This window comes from Ambystoma mexicanum, chromosome 9, assembly GCF_040938575.1.
Source record: "Ambystoma mexicanum isolate Mex_15411 chromosome 9, UKY_AmexF1_1, whole genome shotgun sequence".
NCBI classification, from domain to species: domain Eukaryota; kingdom Metazoa; phylum Chordata; class Amphibia; order Caudata; family Ambystomatidae; genus Ambystoma; species Ambystoma mexicanum.
The window spans coordinates 683482151-683501216 of record NC_090931.1 but is presented as its reverse complement, the minus strand read 5'-3'; the positions used below and the strand labels follow the sequence as shown (position 1 = coordinate 683501216).

The window sequence follows — 19066 nt, the reverse complement described above, 5'->3', positions numbered from 1 at the left end:
TGGCTCACTGCCCATAACTGCAACATTATCTGTAAGAACCCCCAACCACTCATATGGACCTACCATTTCCTAGTCTCATTTGATATTAGCACTAATAATCCACACCATATACCGTGCCCACCTGCACCAGCATGCCTAACGAGAAATAAGCGGAACATCACCGCTGAAGCCCTCATTCCACTGGTTCTACCCACTTTAAATATGATTCCCAACTCAGCAGACCTTAACCTACTAGTAGACACTTACAATAACACCATGACCAAAGCTATTGACCTTGTCGCCCCTCTAAAACTACGTAAAGGTAAACCTAAAGCACATCTCAAGTCCTGGTACACTCCTAAACTTAAAATACTTAGAAATAAAAAGTCCAAAATGGAAGCCCTTTGGAAAATGAACCCATCAGAGGAACATAAAATCAATCTCACAAATGCATCCTCCCTCTATAAAAGAGAAATAATTCACACTAAAAAGGAAGCCTATAATATAAGAATAAGTAATGATAGTTCCAGTACCAAAGAACTATTCACCATCCTGAAGGAGTTAGAAAACCCTAATCCTCCCACGGACACGTCCGTGAAGGACCAACTCTGGTGCACTAGTATCCAAGATGCCCTTGCGAACAAAATCACTGGCCTACAGACTAAAATTGAAAACAAAAGACTACAACTCTCTAATAGCAGCCCCACCCTTAGCCCCCCTATCCCTAGCCCACCCACCACCCCTAACACTAACCATGGCTTCACCTTTAAAAAAAGTCACTGCTCCAGAAGTGCAAAAAATGATATCCTCCCTCAAACCATCAAACTGCAAAGGGGACAGCTGCCCTGCACAGATTATAAAAGACACAGCAAGAGATCTCGCCCCCTTTATCTCCAAGCTCATAAACATATCTTTCTCCACTAACTTGGTACCCAATAACTTGAAACAGTCATGGGTCCTCCCGCTACTAAAAAAACAGACCTTGGACCAAGCCATCCCTACTAATTAAAGGCCTATCACAACCGTTCCCTTCCTGTTAAAAATTCTTGACAGAGTTGCTTACTTGCAAATTCAGCATTACATAGAGTCTAACCAATTACTTGGATTGCGTCAGTATGGCTTCCGGCCTCAGCATGGAACAGAAACGGCCCTTGTTGATCTTAAAAGTCAGATTGACGAAATTAAAGATAAGGGCAAGGCTGCCATCCTACTCCTTTTAGATCTCTCAGCCGCCTTTGACCTGGTTGACCATAAGATTCTCTGCAATCACCCCTTTTCTGCCTCCCACTTCTCCCCTTCTGCTGTCGCGTGGATACAGTCCTTCGTGGCTAATAGAACTATGAGAGTCTTCTCTCCGGTGGCAGCAGCAGACCCTATTCCCAATACTTGTGGTGTCCCACAAGGTTCATGTGTCTCACCGACCTTATACAATATTTTCACAAAGCCCCTCTTTGATAAACTGGACCATCTGGGTGTCACCTACACAAACTACGCGGATGACACCCAGATACTCCTCACTATCTCGGGCAACTACAAAACTGATGTAACCAGGATCAATATAATCTTCTCTGTCATTCAGGCATGGATGGCCACACATGGCCTCTGCCTGAATGACGAGAAGACTGAACTGCTCATTGTTGGTTCACCTAACAACTTACAAAAACTAAGTCCCAACTATTCCAACATCATAATCGATGGTAATACTATCCCGGTTGCCAAAAATGTAAAAACACTTGGCTTTTACCTCGATGCTAATACCAACCTCGCCAAACAAGTGAACTCTACCGCTTCAGCCACTGCCTATACAGGTAAACTAATTAGAGCTTGTAGACCATTTCTCTCCTCTAACAGTTGCCTCACACTAGCTAGAGCTCTTATACAATCTAAGTTACACTACTGCAATAGCCTCTACCTAGGTGCCAATCAAGCGATAATTAGCAAACTCCAAGTCCTTCAAAATAATGCGCTACGGGCAGCACTAAACATTCCCAGGCGTGAGCACATCTCTGCCACTAGAACCTCATGTAAATGGCTCACCATCCAACATAAAATCGATCTAAAAACCCTCTGCCTTACCTACAAAGCACTCAACCAGCTAGCCCCTCCCTACCTTACTAACAAATTTACTCTGAAATCTTCCCGTAGAACTACGAGATCTTCTAATACCCTATGTCTCACAGTACCCAGATTTACCTCTAAAAGAGCTGGAGGCTCGAGCTTCACTGTCCTCGCCTCCCAACTCTGGAATAGCTTGCCGCTGAATATTAAGGCGTCCAAATCCTTCCAATCGTTCAGGAAGCTTGCCATTGGGTGGCTTCTGACAAAAAGTCAACCTTCAAGTTAGTCCTCAGCTATAAATTGTACATATTGCATATGGCTCATTTCTGTCATTATTGGTTGCTATTACCTCTACTGTCTGTATATTCTGTATATATATATATGTACATATATCATGTATACTTGTTGAGCTATTACTACTACTGTTTATTACCATGTACTGTGCCTTGTAACTTGTACTAAGCGCCCTTATACTCCCGGGTCCGGAGCGCTATAGAAATATAATAAACAAACAAACAATAAACAAATTATAAACTGGCTGTAAAACGTATGCAGATTGAAATAATGGTACAAACATCTGACACAGGCAGTGGAATTGATTATTTATTTTTAATTATATGAACATAAAATGCTTGCACTGCAACACATTAATTATTTAAAAAGACAGATTTCATTTAATTTTGCTGATAGGGTAAAATTAATAGTGACTATCTCATTGTGCTACAAGATTAAAACACTTAACTTGAAAAGCTATATATTTCAAGTGATGATTGGTTAACTGCAGTGGCCACAGGATGTGTTCCCAATGATGCACACACATGTTATTATCATACAATGCCATACAGGTTCCATGGGCATGAAGAGCTCACCATCGACCAGGAGTGATAATATAAACCTTGGGATGATCACGATAATGGGCGTTAAGAAAAGCCCACTCAAACCCATTAAGCTAAGAAGATTCCATTTGACCTGTGACATGAGTGGTTACCCGCATTCTTCTAATTCATGCATTGAGGGGCCTTAACAGAAACTTCTCCCCAAATTTGGAAAATGCACAAGGTGTCCTTTTCTATATACTTCATTTTGAAGAAATGGAACAGAATTTCACTAGATGAAAAATGTTACAGTATGATAGATTTGCGACCCAAAATGTTATTCCATCATATACATCACGTGGAATGGGTTTGTTCTCCAATAAATTCCTGTTTAGAAACTTTAATTTGAATTATAGATATACAGTGGAAAATGTAATTGTTTTTCATTTAGAAATTACAACTGGGTTTGGAATTTCAGGAAACTTCATAGGAAAGGAAAATGAAGTTATGGTTGGGCCTAACCATGATTTAGAAACCATCACAAGTAGTTTCTGTAGAGGAAGAGCAATCTATAGGAAAACTCATTAGTGTTTACACTTCAATCTACTGCATAGGAACTTTGGGCTAGGTTAGTGTGTCAGGATCCTTGGCAAGCACTGTGACATCATCTTGTGGATTGACCTTGTGGCCAGCAAGTAGCCTGGCTTGAGCCAATCCCACCTATCTCCTGAACAGAGCCCTAGCATCTCTATAGTTCACTATGCATGAAACATTCTCAATGCAATCAATGTTGTATAGATCAGACTTTGGTTTCTGATGTATCCACCAGAGATGGAGACATATTGTGAAAGCAGGATATTCTTGCAAGCTGCTGGTGTCACTTTTTAACAGTGCTAGGCCGCATAGAAATCTGTGTTCTGTGGTTGGAGACACAATACTGCACAAAACAGTGAAAGCATGATTTAAGGGGCACGTTTACGGGTCAATTAACGTGGAAAGACATGATGGTAAGTGAATCCGTTGAAGAGGATGACACGCATTTGCTTTATTTATTTGAAGTCCTGCAAAGGAAATCTCCAAGAGAGAAGCAATAAGCCCAGTCATTATCCCCACATACATATTTTCCAAAACCTCTTCTACACTGATCAATGGCATCCTCAACCTTTTCTCGGTCTAGTCACATGATTCCTTATTTCTCTCTTTTTATCTTAAATGTGAACAAGAGCTTGGGATGAAATGATTGGGGTGAAATGAGTCTTAGCGGGACTCAGTGGCAGCTGGCCAATGGAGAGTCCGTCTTCTTGGCCTCCTCATGGTATCAGTGGAACAGGATGTGATATGTGTTGCCTTTCCTCTCTTGAGCTTCTTCTGCTGATGTCATCTCTACAGACAGATCCGAATTCAAGAGGCACTTGCTCCGCATCTGGATGAGTGGAGAGAGTGATATGGTCAATGGACTGGGGTGCATCAGGTGATCCTCTTTAGTTCTGTTTATACCTGGAATTACTCCACCATCAAGAAGGGCAGTGAAAACTCACACGCATCAGTTGGTATCATTAGCCAACAAACAACCACTCTCCTAAAAACTCCAACAGTTGTATTGCAGGCAAGCATGCCACTTACGTCAAAATAGGCTTCTCACCTGAAAACAGACCGTTTGTTTTTTGCAAAAAGGCCACTTCACTACAAACAGACCAACCTTCTGGAAACAGGTAGCTCAACTGTGAACAAGTACAATCCCTTGAATTATCTTTCCTCTTTAAACACGGCACTCTTCTGCAACCAGGTTTTGCTATGCTACCACCCAAATCTCTTTGAAAAAGATCACTCACTTTCAAACAAGTAATTACAGCATGGTGGGTGCATCCTTGTAAATAGGCTTTGGTGCTACCAACAACCACCATTCATTTACACTATGGGCCTCATTACAACCTTGGTGCTAAGTGCACCAACTTTACCACCATGGTGTAAACTCTGTTTACACCATGGTGGATGGCGGATTTACCGCCCCATTCCAAGGTGAGTGGGGCGGTAAATCCCCATTCCCATTTGAGCCCCCATAGGTCTCAATGGAAATGGGGAGGGCGCAAATAATGGGTTCGCGAATGGCAAGCCCGTTATTTGCGCCCTGGTCCCCTGATGGAACCCGTAAGGGACATGTGGTCTGACCACACGTCCCTTACGGTTCCCGTTAGGGGACCTCGGAATCGGGCGTTGGGGGGGTTACTGGTACCGGTCTCCTTACCGGTGGCGGTATCCCCAATCACCCGACTCGGAATGAGGGCCAAAATCATGAGGAGTGCATCTGAATCACATTGAGAACAGTGCATTTATGGTATGGTAAGCTGATTTCATTGCTTATGTGCAGCAAACCCAAGACCAGAAGCAATACTAAAACACTCATATTAACTCGGTGTACATGAGTGTCACACATTGAGAAAGTACCATACATTGCGTGCTAAGAAGTAAAATATGAGAACATCACAATTTCTGTAATATACAAACCACAGGCATTAACATAGGCCCGCCTCATCAATAACCCACACAATAGAGACAATTCAAATTGATTGATGTCAAAGTATGCAACAGTAGGCCCTGAAGAAGTTCAAAGAGTGAAACACGTGTAGGCCAAGCATTAACCTGTACTGAGTGTGCAGATCCGAAACTAAACCAGTTATCCAAACGAGGATGTTATGAGCACACATCAGCAACCTATCCCACCCATTGCCATACCAGAAACCCCTCTCTTCTCCTTCAAAGATGTCACAGAAAAGGAAGTTGCTGACCTCCTCCATCACATCAAACCTTCCACCTGTAAAGGGGACGTCTGCCCACCTACTATCATCAAAGAATGTGCTGATGCACTGACCCCCAACATCACTGCATTTATTAATGCGTCAAGCTCCTCAGGAACTGTTCCATTAAGCCTAAAAGAAGCATGGGTCTGACCTCTCATAAAGAAACCCTCCCTAGACCCCTCATGCCCTAACAACTACCGCCCCATCACCACCGTCCCTTTCCCCCTCAAAATCCTAGACAAGGTCGCCCACAACCAAATCCAACATTACATCGAAGCCAACGCACATTCTAGGCAAGAGGCAATCAGGCTTCCGCAAAGGACACGGCACTGAAACTGCCCTCCTAGACCTTAAGAACCAAATCACCAAATCACCAAAATAATGGACAAGGGAAAACCTGCCCTCTGGCTTCTCTTAGATCTCTCTGCTGCGTTTGATCTTGTTGACCACGACATCCTCACCTCCCATCTCACCAACTCAGCCCAGTTCTCCAATAAAGCCACATCATGGATTATCTCCTTCTTAGAAGGAAGAGTTATGAAAGCCTACTCCGATCAGGCCAATGCACCTCCCACCACCATCCATTGTAGCGTGCCACAAGGCTCTTGCACTGCGCCTACCCTCTACAATGTATTCACAAAACCTCTCTTTGACATGCTAAACTCGCTCGGCATAGCCTACATGAACTATGCCAACGACACGCAAGTCCTCCGCCCTCTCACTGGCTCTTAGGACCAAGACGCAGCTGCCCTCCTTCAAATCTATACCACAATTCAAATGTGGATGGCTGTCAATGGCCTCTGCTTAAACAGAGACAAAACTGAAATCATCCTCCTTGGTCCCAAGGAAATACTACCCAAACTCAATTCGAAATACGGCCACTTCAACATTGAAAACGCAAACATACCTGCATCCACCTCAGTTAAGACACTTGGAGTCTACATAGACTCAACCCTCTCAATGACACGCCAAGTTAACGCCATTGCCTCGGCCTCAGCACACACCACCAAACTAATAAATGCCATAAAACCCTTTCTCACCACCCGAAACAGACTCTCCATCGCCCGCGCCATAATAGGAGCTAAACTTGACTATTGCAATGCCCTCCTGGCAGGTACCTCTGCAAAAAACCTCAAGAAACTTCAAACAGTTCAAAACAATGCGCTCCGCACAGCTCTCTCCATCCCCAGAAGAGACCACATCTCGCAAATCAGGCAAGATGCTCACTGGCTCGCAAGTAAGGAGAGGATCAACTTAAAGATCCTCACCCTAACAGACAAATGTATCAACCTATCTGCTCCCTACTACCTATCAGAAACCATACTCAGGAACACCTATTCACGTCCCAAAAGAAGTCACCATGCCAACCAACTCCAAGTTCCTTCTGTCAAAAGAGCAAATGCTGGTGGCATTGGCTTTCCACACATTGCACCCAAACTATGGAACACCCCTCCCAATGTGCTCAAAGCTGAACCCTCCCTATCCATCTTTCACAAATCCCTCAAGACCACCCTGTTTAACTAACCCTTAACTCCCATTATGGCATCCAGAGTTCCCATACAATCTGCTTTCTCTGCATCCTCCTACCCGTAATGTCTCCCAAGGAAGATCATGTTACCACCTTCCCTTGTACACATTACAGTGTAACTGTTGCTTGTGATGTAACTCCAAAGCTCTACTATGTATGCAAAAACAATGCCTGCCATGTAACCGTAAGATCTTTTTACCTAAGTACCCAGCATGACTTACTCTAACAGCACCACAATGCCTAAGGGCTGCTGTGTGCTTTAAAAATATGAATAAATACATCAAATAAATGACAATTTTGCACTATTGTGAATAAAGTACGGCCAGGCACCAACAGGTAATGAGTGTGCAGGTCCAAAACTAAGCCAAACCAAGATATTGTGAACATTCTGTGCCATTGTCTAAAATTACTTCATAGAAATAAATCGCCCCTTTTCTCCCCGGAGAAATATGAACCATGAAGGACCATCTAAAATTCAGAAAACATCCACAAGCCTGGCTCTTCAATCCCAAACAGGACGAAAACCAATGAACATCATCCACCCCCCATGAATCGAACACACAACGGAAAAAGAAGGGTGAGTAGGTCAGACCTGAGTGAAGTGCATTGAAGTAGAGAGGCATCTGAGTGGGAGGGCGTCCCAGATGTACCCGTCCCCTTAGAGGGTCAAACCCGAAACAGGGGTGAACGATAGGACCAACTTAATTGGACCATCGATAGAGGGCCTTAGATAAAAAGAGAAGATAGAGGAATTCCAATCTCAGAACAGATGGACCACGATGCACAGGCAGCACAAGGGCAGAGGGAATAGGACCCCCCTTGGCGGGGCCATGGGGATTATGGTTGCTGCAAACACGAGCGTGGTAGGGGGAAAGTATTTGGGTAGCAACTAGTCTGAACACTGGGGGTGGAGAGGGAACCGCCACTGAATAGCCCTGTTGCCGACCCACACATTGGCACACAATATAAGAGTGGTAATTGTAGCATACAACAATGTACAACAGGGGAAGGAAAATGTGCCAGAGGGAGTCGTAAAAGAGGGGGTAAGATAGGGTACTGCCACTAAAAATGAATCCTTCTGCATATACCTCTCAAACTCCGAACAAAACCCAACCATACCTCTACAGCACTACAAACCGTACGCACTTCACAACACCACAACAACAAAACAAATCAAACATAGCCTTGCACAACGGCACATGATAAAAAATCACACAATTACCACGCTCAGTGAACGGTGTAAACCGAACTGAAGCTGTCAACAGCACAACACAGCTCTCTTCTACTTTCTGCCTCTCAGTCTTACTAACTTACACCTCCCATTACCCTCTTGCTTTATAGATTCACCAGAGCACCAAGGGACCATGCAGGTGGTGACAGTGCACAGTATAAGATCCTTTAACATAACATATACATTGTTTTATCTATTTTCTTACAGTACAAGCGCAGAGGGGAACAAGATATATTTTATAATCCCTGAAAACGAGCTTCAGCAGTACAGTCCTGCAAACTCCTCTGCAAAACCCACAATTACCTGTAAGACAACAGCCCCCTACAAACAAAGCTCTTGGAAGAAAACAGAGACGCACCCTTGCTAAAGAACACGCACTTTTCGGGATAACAAACCTGTTCCCTGAAAACCGAGTTAAGCCCTGCAAGAGGTTTCTTTACAAACTTGCTACTTCCTGCAACCACAGAGCTCATTTGCAACATGCACTCCCCTTTAAAATGGCCACTACCCTAAAGTCAGCATTATTTTATATAAACAGACCTCTGCTATAAAGTTAGGCCACTGCCAGACAAAGGTTTTATCAATTGGGACTATGCCACTGAAATTGACTCAATATATAAGGCTATAGGGGTTCCACTTTCAAAGCGGTCCTCACTCTGTAGCAAAGCTACAGCCATGAAAATAGGTCACTCCCCAGAAAACTGACCACTGACCTGAGAACAGGCACACTCCTGTTTCGACAAGCAGCTGACTCCACGGTAATCAGGGAACACCTCTTGTAAGCACATTTCCCATCTTTTAGCAGGGCACTCTGCTGCACGCAGGCCCCTTACCTGTTATTAGACCAGTCTCCAGCAAAAAGACCATTCTCTGGCGAATAAATCAATCCAACCTCCTGATACATGGTGTAGCCATGACCATGTCTCTCCCCGTAGAAATATGCCAGACCACAGCAGACAGGCCAATCCCCCATAAACAGACTTCCCCAGTGTAAATGTGCCACTCACATGAAAAGAAACAGACAACATGCCTAAAAACAAATGATCGCCCTGCACACATACTCCTCCTAAACATACCACTCCATTTCAAAGAAGTTACTCAGCTGCATTCAAAATCAAACAGGCTGTTGTTCATTTATACAGGCAAACTCAAACTACTCAAAAGACAACTGGCCTGGTAAGAGCTATGGTATTCAATATCTAAAGGGCAACTAGTTTGTTTTGGAAGCAAGACGACAAAGTGAAACACAGGTTCGAAACCCGATCCCGCGCTTAGAAACCAATCACTGGTATTAAATGCATTGTAAATTTAAAATGAAATAATTTTTAAAAACATGTATGAAGTAGACTCCTGGGTTTGAGCGGTGGCAAAGGCAAACATACAAATCCTCTGCAAAAAGAGTATGGTGGATAAAGCACTGGAAGGCAGCAAGAGATGGAAGTAGGTTTTCCTACATTGAATTCCATGAGAATTGAATGACCAGCATAAACAGGAGGAAAAGGTCAAAACTTCTCAAAAGTCAGAAAGGGAAAAGAGTGTAGAGAACCTAAAACACATGTCGTAGAACAAGTCCTGCAATGACCTAGGATACATAACCTACTAACCCAAGCTCAAACCTCTGCATACCTAATTCACCCGAAGATCCGCACAACCATCTCTCACCCAGCAAACTGCACGCACTTCACCACACCGCAACAACAACAAGCAAACAACACACAAGGTCTCGCATCGGTCCGATACTCACACCAAAGCTCAGCGCACAGAGAAAACCGAACCGAAGCCACCAACAGCACACCACCTGACTCACTTTCCTATTCCTTCTTCACCAGAATAACCTAAACCGCCCGCCTCTTGTTTTGCAGATCCGCCTGAGCGCCTGGACACCAATTCCGTTGGTGGCGGTGCGCAGCATAAATACCTTTAACATTAACATTGAACATGACTCGAAAGGAGACCAAAAGAGGGAGTATGTTTACAATGGCTGTAGAAAAAATTCTATCCGTAATCTTAAAGAAGGCAACTAGGTACAGTTGGAAGCCTCAGTTATTTTGATGAGCAGCTTCCAAGGACAGAGAAGTGGACCAGTGAATCTGGGATTCACATCATACTTGTTATGCTCGGTAACCAAGAGCAATGTTGGAAAACGTAGGTCCCGAGTGCTATATCCCTAACTTGAGAGGCCATTTTAATAGATGATCTGTTTTGCTTTCCTTAAGCTAATTAAGCACTCTACATTGCTAAGATTCCAATGGATTTGACAAGAGGTTTGGTTGTGGTTAGCTGGGATTTGAGGGCTGCTAGGCTACATGGACTCCATTGAGCCAATTTTCTCTGCAGCTGTTAATAACACGGAACATGACAAACAAGCAGACACCGGCACTGTGCCTGTTGACTAATTTACATGTCAGTTTGGAATCATTCCCAAAACTTAGCTCGGGAGGGTGTCGAATCCACCCCTACATGTTTCCCCTACTCCATGCAGGAACACCACCAGTCTCTCCGCCCATGTCTAATTTTCAAGCAGGCGGAAAGGCTTGAATCCCTATATTTTCTGCCTGCTCTTTACAGCCTGCCTGTTTTTTTTTTTTTTTACATCTGTCAAAACCAAGCAGAATCCATATATTCAATGTAATTCTGGCTGCCTGCCACGTCATGGGAATCTGGGTCGGCAGATGCAGTTCTTTCCAAGGTATTAACACAGCACTTAACATGAGCTACCCTGATGATTAAACATAGGGGTGCTACTGAAAAGGGGGCAACGCAAGGAGCCTTCATACCTTTGCCAAGATGTGCCTAGTACAGAGATCTTCACCATTAGACAAACGTGGTAGTCGAATAACAATCTCAATGTGCTTCCAGCAGTAAATAATTGACTATTTCCTCATATTCTGTCCACCCAATCAATGATGTCACTAAGACCCTTGGTTTTAGCCTCGTTCAAAGATAGAGATGCAGTTTGAATCACTTTCAAAACATGTCATTATACATGTTACTCGGTTGCTGATCCTGCTGCTGTACTCTACCTTGGGTGTGAAAGGTTAGTCGTCTAGACTATTGTAATTCCCTCTATTTATCACAACCAAAGGGACTTATTCAGCGGCTTCAACGGCTACAGAATATGGCTGCTCCGTTCGCCACTGGCTCTCCATATAGTGCTCACATATCTCCGGTGTTGCTGTCCTTGCACTGGCTCCCGGTTGCCCAGCGCATTGTCTTCAAAACTTTGTGTCTGGTTCATCGCGCCCTGCAGGCCCAAGGGGCAAATATCTGTGCACCAGGTTTACGCGCTACCTCCCGATGCGGTCTTTGCATTCAGCAACAGCTGGCTAACTTCCGTCCCTGTGTTTCAGCGCTCGCGCTGTGGTGAGCATGCTATCTCTGTCTCTGCACCCCGACTTTGGAATGGCCTGCCGTTGCATTTGAAAAATTTGGAAAACCACCTGGCCTTCAGACAGGCTTTGAAAACTTATTTGTTTAGGACTATGGCTGTTGTGCATACCGACCTCTCTCCTTCCCAGCGCCATGATGCCTCTGGCGAACGTGTGCTTTATAAATACACCTAACATAACTTAACAAAGATAGGTCTGTGCATTTAACCACTGGCTGCATAGTCAAGGTATGAATGATGGAAACCAGAGGTCCAATGTGCCGGGACTTACCTTATTAACCGTCAGGGCAGCTGTGATGAGAGCACTGTAGATGCACAGTCCTGCAATGATTCCTAATAGCACCCAGTGAAAAAATTGGGATTCGTGGCAAGGTAATGGGTCTGAAACAAAACAGAAGAGTGGGTGTGGTGAGTGTTTCACCCAACAAAGAATCACTGGTTATACTTCCATGAATATCATGGTGATTCTTAAATAATTTAACTGAATTGGACCATTGCAATGGCTAGATTCCAAAATGGAACATATTTGTTTACAATTACATATGATGATATAAACACTGCCAAAGGACGATATATGTTTTTTTAAATAATTATTGTAAAAATGATCACTCCAACCCGTATACGAAACCATCCTAGGTGCAGCTTTGGATACACATGTAACTAGCTGTCTACACATGTTTCGTACACTGGGATTTCTCAAGGCTAAAGGACACTTTTACACAAGAGGCTTCGGTATAGATTTCCCAAGACAACAATTAGGTCCAATTCATTCCAAAACCTTATTGTTGCCATGAGAACTTCTATATTGAGTAAGTGACTTCATACCCATCTGTAGAACTTGTTAAGTTATAACTAGCCACTCTTCCAAATTCAACCCATCCATACATCAGTCACTCCCATGATAACAAACCCCTGTCCCTTCACTCATTTCCTTCTTCCTTTGACCACAACTCTCGCTCTCCCCCCTCTTATATACCTTCCTTCTGTACAACAAAAAACTCACATCGCCACTTTGATTCGTTGACCTTTCTTCACCCTCACCCTGAACCAAATCTTTTAAAACTTCCTCAGAATCACAATTCAACTGCTGTCTTAACTTTTGAACTCATCATTACTTGCTGGTATCTACCCTGCTGTTTCAAGACCGTTGCTCTGATCCCTCTGCTTACGGAAAGTCATTTGCGGAGAAGCACTCAACAGCTGCCAATGTACCAGTGTTCTTCTTCAAAGACCCAGAAGTATAACATTCGAATAGGCATCTAATATTCTCGGCAATCCTCTGTAGTTCAGCTTCACTGAGATTGCTGTCACCCATGTCAAAAACATCCTGGTTTGGAGGGTTGCCCAGAGCAATGCCAGTGACTGTCATTCACTCACAACCTTCTATCCATCACTTGCCAGTTTTGTCAAAGTCACCTCCCCATGAGACGGTTTTGACCAGTTGTGGGGCATGAGCGACCCAAGCTCCACCTCTCTGGGATCCCCAAAGGGATTTCTTGCGATCTCATGCAGAAGGGTTGTGCCCTTAACAAAAACAAAAGGTTTTGAATCAATCATTACCACTGGCACAGCTCTGGGAAACCCTGAAAACCATCGTTTTTTAGTCTGCCAAGACATTTCAAAAGGGCAAAGACCACATGCAAATCAAATGTGGTCCCAACCTAAATAGAACAGTCTAGCCCGAACTGCTAGGTTGCATCCCTTTTGCATGAAACCACAAGCATCTGCAGCCTTTTTTCGGCCTAATTGGGCATCATCAGTGAGGAGTAGCTTAAGTCTCTAGAGACAGCAGGCTTAGGAACCACGTCTAGGCATACCCGTGCCACTCGGAGTGACTTCAGCAAAACCAAAAGGTGATGGCTGGAAGGTTTGAATCATTCTTAACCACTGGCACAGGAAGGGCTGTGACCTTGCAGTTCCAACAGGACCTCACCTTTTGAGCTTGGAACAACCGTACATTTGCATATGGTCTTTCCCCTTAAATTATGGCAGAGAAGGCTGAAAAGAAATGGTTTGGTGGGTTGATCAGGGTAATATCAGAGGTTGTGATTCAGTCAAAACCATTCAGCCATCATTTCCCACCCCAAGCACTGATTTGTTTTGGTCATCCCACTCTACATCACTGCTACTTTGGAAAACGCAACATCAGCACTCCACTTCAAACATGTCTAATCGCAGATCTCTTCTGGTTGGCCTCCAACACCAAAGACACACCTTTTCTTCTGGTTGGAGTTCGGATCTCTACTGGTTGACCTTGTACATCACAGGCAAATATCTCTTCCGGTTTGCTTCTTCCTTTACCCTGCAGAAATATGTGCCCTGGTGTTCCTTCTAGTTCACAAACTCCTTCACCTATCACTGTCCCAGAAGACGCCATCCTGATCTTCCTCACCTTCGCTGCTTAGGCCATATTACTGAGCGGCGTGATCTCCTCTCTTCAGTCCCTCTATCACACTTTGCAGATGACCCCATGCCTCCTTTCCTTGTCCATTATTTACTCTTCACAGACAAAAACAAGTTACCAGATTCTTCACTGCAATTCACCAGTGGATGTGCCTGTATTTTTAATGTTGAGTGTAGCCAAATGAGAGATTTGCGATACCCAAAACACTTTACTCCCCCATTGCAATCCCTCCTAGCAGCTCAGATCCACTTTATTTCAGAAAACTTTGGTCCAACTTGACCTTCACAATTATCTGTCCGCCTTCATCACCTTGCCTCCCACATGTACACATGACCTTCTGCTAGAAGCCCCAAGATACATTGTCACCTCCATTCAGCCGAGGCCCTCATCGATATTCTAGAGCAGAGAGAGCCCTGCATACATCGTTCACTCACATTTTGAAATCAGTCCATAGTCTAGCCTCTGCACCTCGGTCAAGCCATCTAGCCTCACTTGTCTGCGTGCCCGATCTGCACTACCCCAAACCCACATCTGCCACCTCCCGGATTAGGTCCTTTTCCCTCCTACCATGCTCCCCCCACCTTGGAATGAACAGGGCCTCGGGAACAGCCTCCTCCTACACAATATACAAGCTGCTCTATGTCTGCCATCGTTGGCATTGATAATGCTCCAATCACCCTATTAACCTTGGTATCATTTAATATTACCTCCACCAATAATATCGCCATATATATGGCCGTGGGGTAAGGCCATAGATGATATTATTAGTGAGGATCCCCCACTACACTACTAAAAAAATGATGGGGGTTGCGGTAGTGTCCCCCGCAGGTTCCATGGCATAAAATCGCGCACAAATATGGCGTTTTTTTTGTAATGCGATATTTTTGTACAGATATTAACACATGAACTGTAACTTAAGCCTTGCATTTTCTGTACTGCTGCGCCCGGCTACCTTCGGGTCTGGTGCGCATTATAAGTGAATAAAACAAACAAACAAACAAACAAACATGCAACCTTAACCTTTAGGTATGGAATATAACTTTTTCTTGTCACTGCCCCACTGTCCACATCTCCTTTTTATCACCACCACCACCATCACTTTTTCCCCCCGCCATCTTCAGACATTCTTATGCACCTTGCTATGGTATACAGTTCTTTTGCCGCTGGATTTTTCGTCGTGGGACTTTTCATTGCCGTTTTTTTATGGAAAAAAAAATCATCGTTTTTTTTTTTTTGGGGGGGTTACAAATTAAATAAATATTTGTGGGTGAAAGGGAATAATTGAAAAAAAAAATGGGAGTTTAGGAGGGTAACCCCCCCCCCCAAAAAAATAAAAAAAAAATAAACGATGATCGATAAAAAAATGGCGATGAAAAGTCCCGCGATGAAAAATCCTGCGGCAAAATAACGTAGAACCCCTTGCTATATAACCCATATAGTGGGAGTCATTGTAATTAATGCCATAAATAATGATCATTTTATATACATTTCCCTGATAGAAATGAGAGAGATTGTGCAGCTTACCAGTGGCGTAGAGCAGAGTCCCACTGCCCACACTAGTGCGGTAAGGAGGCGGGTACATGATCTCTATCACACACGTGTACACGCCAGTGTTGGCAGCACGCAGTTTACTGAGCGTGAAAGTCAGATTGCCTGGACCTGGCTGCCCGTGGCACACACTGGCGCCTTCTGTAGTCAATGCTTCATAGTCTGTGGTGAAGGACATGGCACACACTACAGTAGATCGAGCGCCTTCTTTTTTTAGCAGGGTGCCACGTATCTCCGTCGCTTGGCCCGTGAACGTGTACCCACACACCAAATCAGCATTGCCTAGCTCGTTGGCCACTACCACGGCTGGCTGATTCACCTGTATTCCTGGCAAGACAAAGAAAAGCATTTGGTGATACAAACAACATGGATATCATGTGGGCAGCATTATGGCTACAGGAACGGGGGTTGGGGGGTTCTACTATTTCAGGCCTGCATAAAGCCCATATGTGTTCAGTTTTCACCACGGCCAAATAAAACAGAATATTAAGTCTTTTAATGTGATTTCACCTTATTTGATCGGGCATTTAGGAATTCCATCTTAAGAATTAAATTGAATCTTTATCCTACTAGAGATGTTTTGGGTGCCAGAAATAGTATTATTAAAAAAAAGAAAGATTATGTCGCTATTGCAATTCCGCAGTGGAAACTTTAAAGTATTTATTTATGGACTGTAATTGTTTTATTTGTTGTACGCTCTTATGTATTTGCTAAATTTGTACACAACGGCGAGACATTCTTTTCAGGGAGATACTGGCAACACATTTTAAATTGCTCAGAGATTTTAACTGTGCATTGCTGCCATAGGCTATTTAAGGAGATATTTGAACGGGCCAGGGTATTCATTTTGATTTATGATCTGTTTTCAGAAGTGTTTTCTTTCTTTCTGATTTTAAAATAACTTTCTTGCGGTTCTTTTTATGTTTTATTTGTCAATAATTGTTATTTTCTTTTTACGTGAAAAGTTTGTTTTTAAACTATGAAACACAATAAATAAATAAATAAATAAATAAATACAAATAAAATAGATGAATACATAAAATGAGATGGTGCACCAAATCCCCCCAAACACATACTCAATGAAAGGAGGGCTTAATGCTTGCATAGATGTAAAAGGCCGCCATTCAGAGGCATGTTTAGCAGTGCTTTCAAGAAGGCGGCCAGGATTACTTTATGGACAGCAATAGAAATTAAAATGATAATGATGTCAGAGTAGAGAAATACAATAACGCCACATTTAAGCTATTGCTATCAGAATAGTGAACTGCTAGACTAGCAGACTTGGTGAGAGGGTGTGGTGCTTATCAAATGACATTTTCAAAGATATCCTTGCTAAAATGGCGGGCTTGCAGCACAGCAGATCCCAGTGACAGATGCTCTAGTCCATGACAAATGTAAAGGCTTGGGCACCTGGAAAAAGTTTGGGGGACAGGGAGAGCGCAGAAAGTGTGGCGAGGTAAGGGCACTTGGGCAGGTAGTGTGATATGCATTAGTGAAATTGACATGAATGCAGAGGTGCACTCATGGAAGGTACACTCTCGGATTTCCTGCATCTGTCCCCTTTATGAGCTACAGAGCTGTGAAAGTGCAGGATGGCCTTTTAAAAAGGGGTCAAGTCCTAAAAATTAAAGTGCGGGGACTCATCAACAAACGCGATGGGTTGTGACGTAGGCAGAAATTAGCATATCAAGGTGAAATATGCACCTTTCATTAAACTGGCTTTGCATAACCACCCAAATTGAACAGAACGACTGGCATTTGCCTTTCATAAAATCAACACACACACAAAACCAAGAGAGGGTATTTTATTCTAATAGTGTTTCTGAAAACCTTAACAGGTGTGCAGGTTTTAAACTCCAAGAACCAATACAAATGTTTTCACTGGGGCTTGCGGTACCAAAATTAGAGATTTCACCTTTAGTTGTTTGTTATTGTTCATCAGATTTTATAGTGCAGTGGTGAATTGTCCGGTCTGCAAACCGGGCAACTGCGGTTTGATTGCAGAGGACGGCTTTAATTTATAAATTCGAAGAGGATATTCAATGTTTCTCATTTTCGCTGGGGGGGACAGAGTCCACCCTCTGAATAAAGTGGGTGGACTCATCCTCCAACCCGGCGTGTACCCTCGTCTTGAGCCCTGCAACCGTGTTAAATGAACACTTTATGACTGATTTCCCCAGAAGCTTGAGGGTTACACTCGAGAAACACCTAGTATTGTATTCACAAATATTTAGTCAAACGATTTCAGCGATTCCGGGACCATTTTCCTGCCACTTCGAGTTGTGTAATATTGGCTTACTCTTTGAATACAGTAAAAGATGGCCGCTGTGACTGTCAGCTTCTCCAGGCATCTCTTAATCTGCTCCAAAGCAAATCTTTGTGAATCATGGCCCGTGATCCCGCACCATGGCGCATGGATGGCCAGAGTAATCCAGAGGCTCACATCTGCATTATGCGTGAATAAATCAGTCATCCTTTTGTACCCCCTGTCCTGTCACAATTGTTTATTTACCCTCCTTAACGTGAACATGATGCCTGACTGCCAAGGGACTGCCCTGGATAACCCAACTTCAGCATTCAGGTCTAATTCGTGCATCCAACTTCTTAAATGTAATTGATGGCATTGCTTTGCACTTAGAAAAGGAATATAGACAGCCTGATAATTAGAAGCACACCTTCACCCCTTCCATCTCTGTAGCAACTCACCTTTTGAGCCGCTAGCAGATGAGACGACGAATCCAACAGTGACCAAAGAAGTCAGTATCCGGGCGAACGCAAAAGATCTTAAATTCTTCATGGTCTTGTCAATGCATACACAGAAGCTAAAAAAGCTGTGTTTAGTAATATATTCAGGAACCTGGAAAGTCCACTAAAACATCAAACATTTGAAGCTCAAGAAAGGAACGTACCAAATATATATATATATCTATCTCACTGGCTTGATCACGTGCATAGTCATGAGCCGTGCTACATCAGTCACGTTTGGATCACCTGTGAAAGGAAGCTGTGGGTTGGAATCACTGCTTGAACAACTAACCTCAACATTCTTGTTATGACCAAACTGGGTCCTTAATAACATAACTTAATAACATAGGGCACCGGCTGCATGGAAATCATTGTCATTCGTTTAAGTCACGTGCATTACGCAAAGTGCCGGAAACCGGCATCAAAGAGTACTCGCGATTTCCTACTTTGCCTCCTTTTCTCATAACTCCAGTGCTTCTCTGTAGAGAACATAGTTTCCATGACCCTGAACCCAGGGCTGCCTTAAAAGATGTTATGTTGATGACGAAAACAGGCATGTTTGTGTTTGCGGG

At 43.5% G+C, this 19066-nt stretch overlaps 1 protein-coding gene across 1 annotated transcript; it reads right to left on the bottom strand.

Moving 5' to 3' along the window:
* Positions 1 to 2658: 2658 nt before the first annotated feature.
* Positions 2659 to 18619, bottom strand: CTLA4 (cytotoxic T-lymphocyte associated protein 4). Its single transcript, XM_069617332.1, has 4 exons — positions 18456 to 18619; positions 15726 to 16076; positions 12069 to 12178; positions 2659 to 4275 (listed from the first exon to the last, which is right to left on the bottom strand). The coding sequence occupies exons 1-4, from the start codon at positions 18544 to 18546 to the stop codon at positions 4171 to 4173; spliced, it is 657 nt and encodes a 218-aa protein (XP_069473433.1). The 5' UTR covers positions 18547 to 18619; the 3' UTR covers positions 2659 to 4170.
* Between the last annotated feature and the right edge of the window lie 447 nt (positions 18620 to 19066).

Coding starts and splice junctions, on each gene's coding strand:
- CTLA4 (XM_069617332.1), bottom strand. CDS start 18,546: ATGAAGAATTTAAGATCTTTTGCGTTCGCCCGGATACTGACTTCTTTG. Junction 16,077..18,455: donor ATCTGCTAGCGGCTCAAAAG/GTGAGTTGCTAC, acceptor TTGTCTTGCCAG/GAATACAGGTGAATCAGCCA. Junction 4,276..12,068: donor CTGCCCTGACGGTTAATAAG/GTAAGTCCCGGC, acceptor CCACTCATCCAG/ATGCGGAGCAAGTGCCTCTT.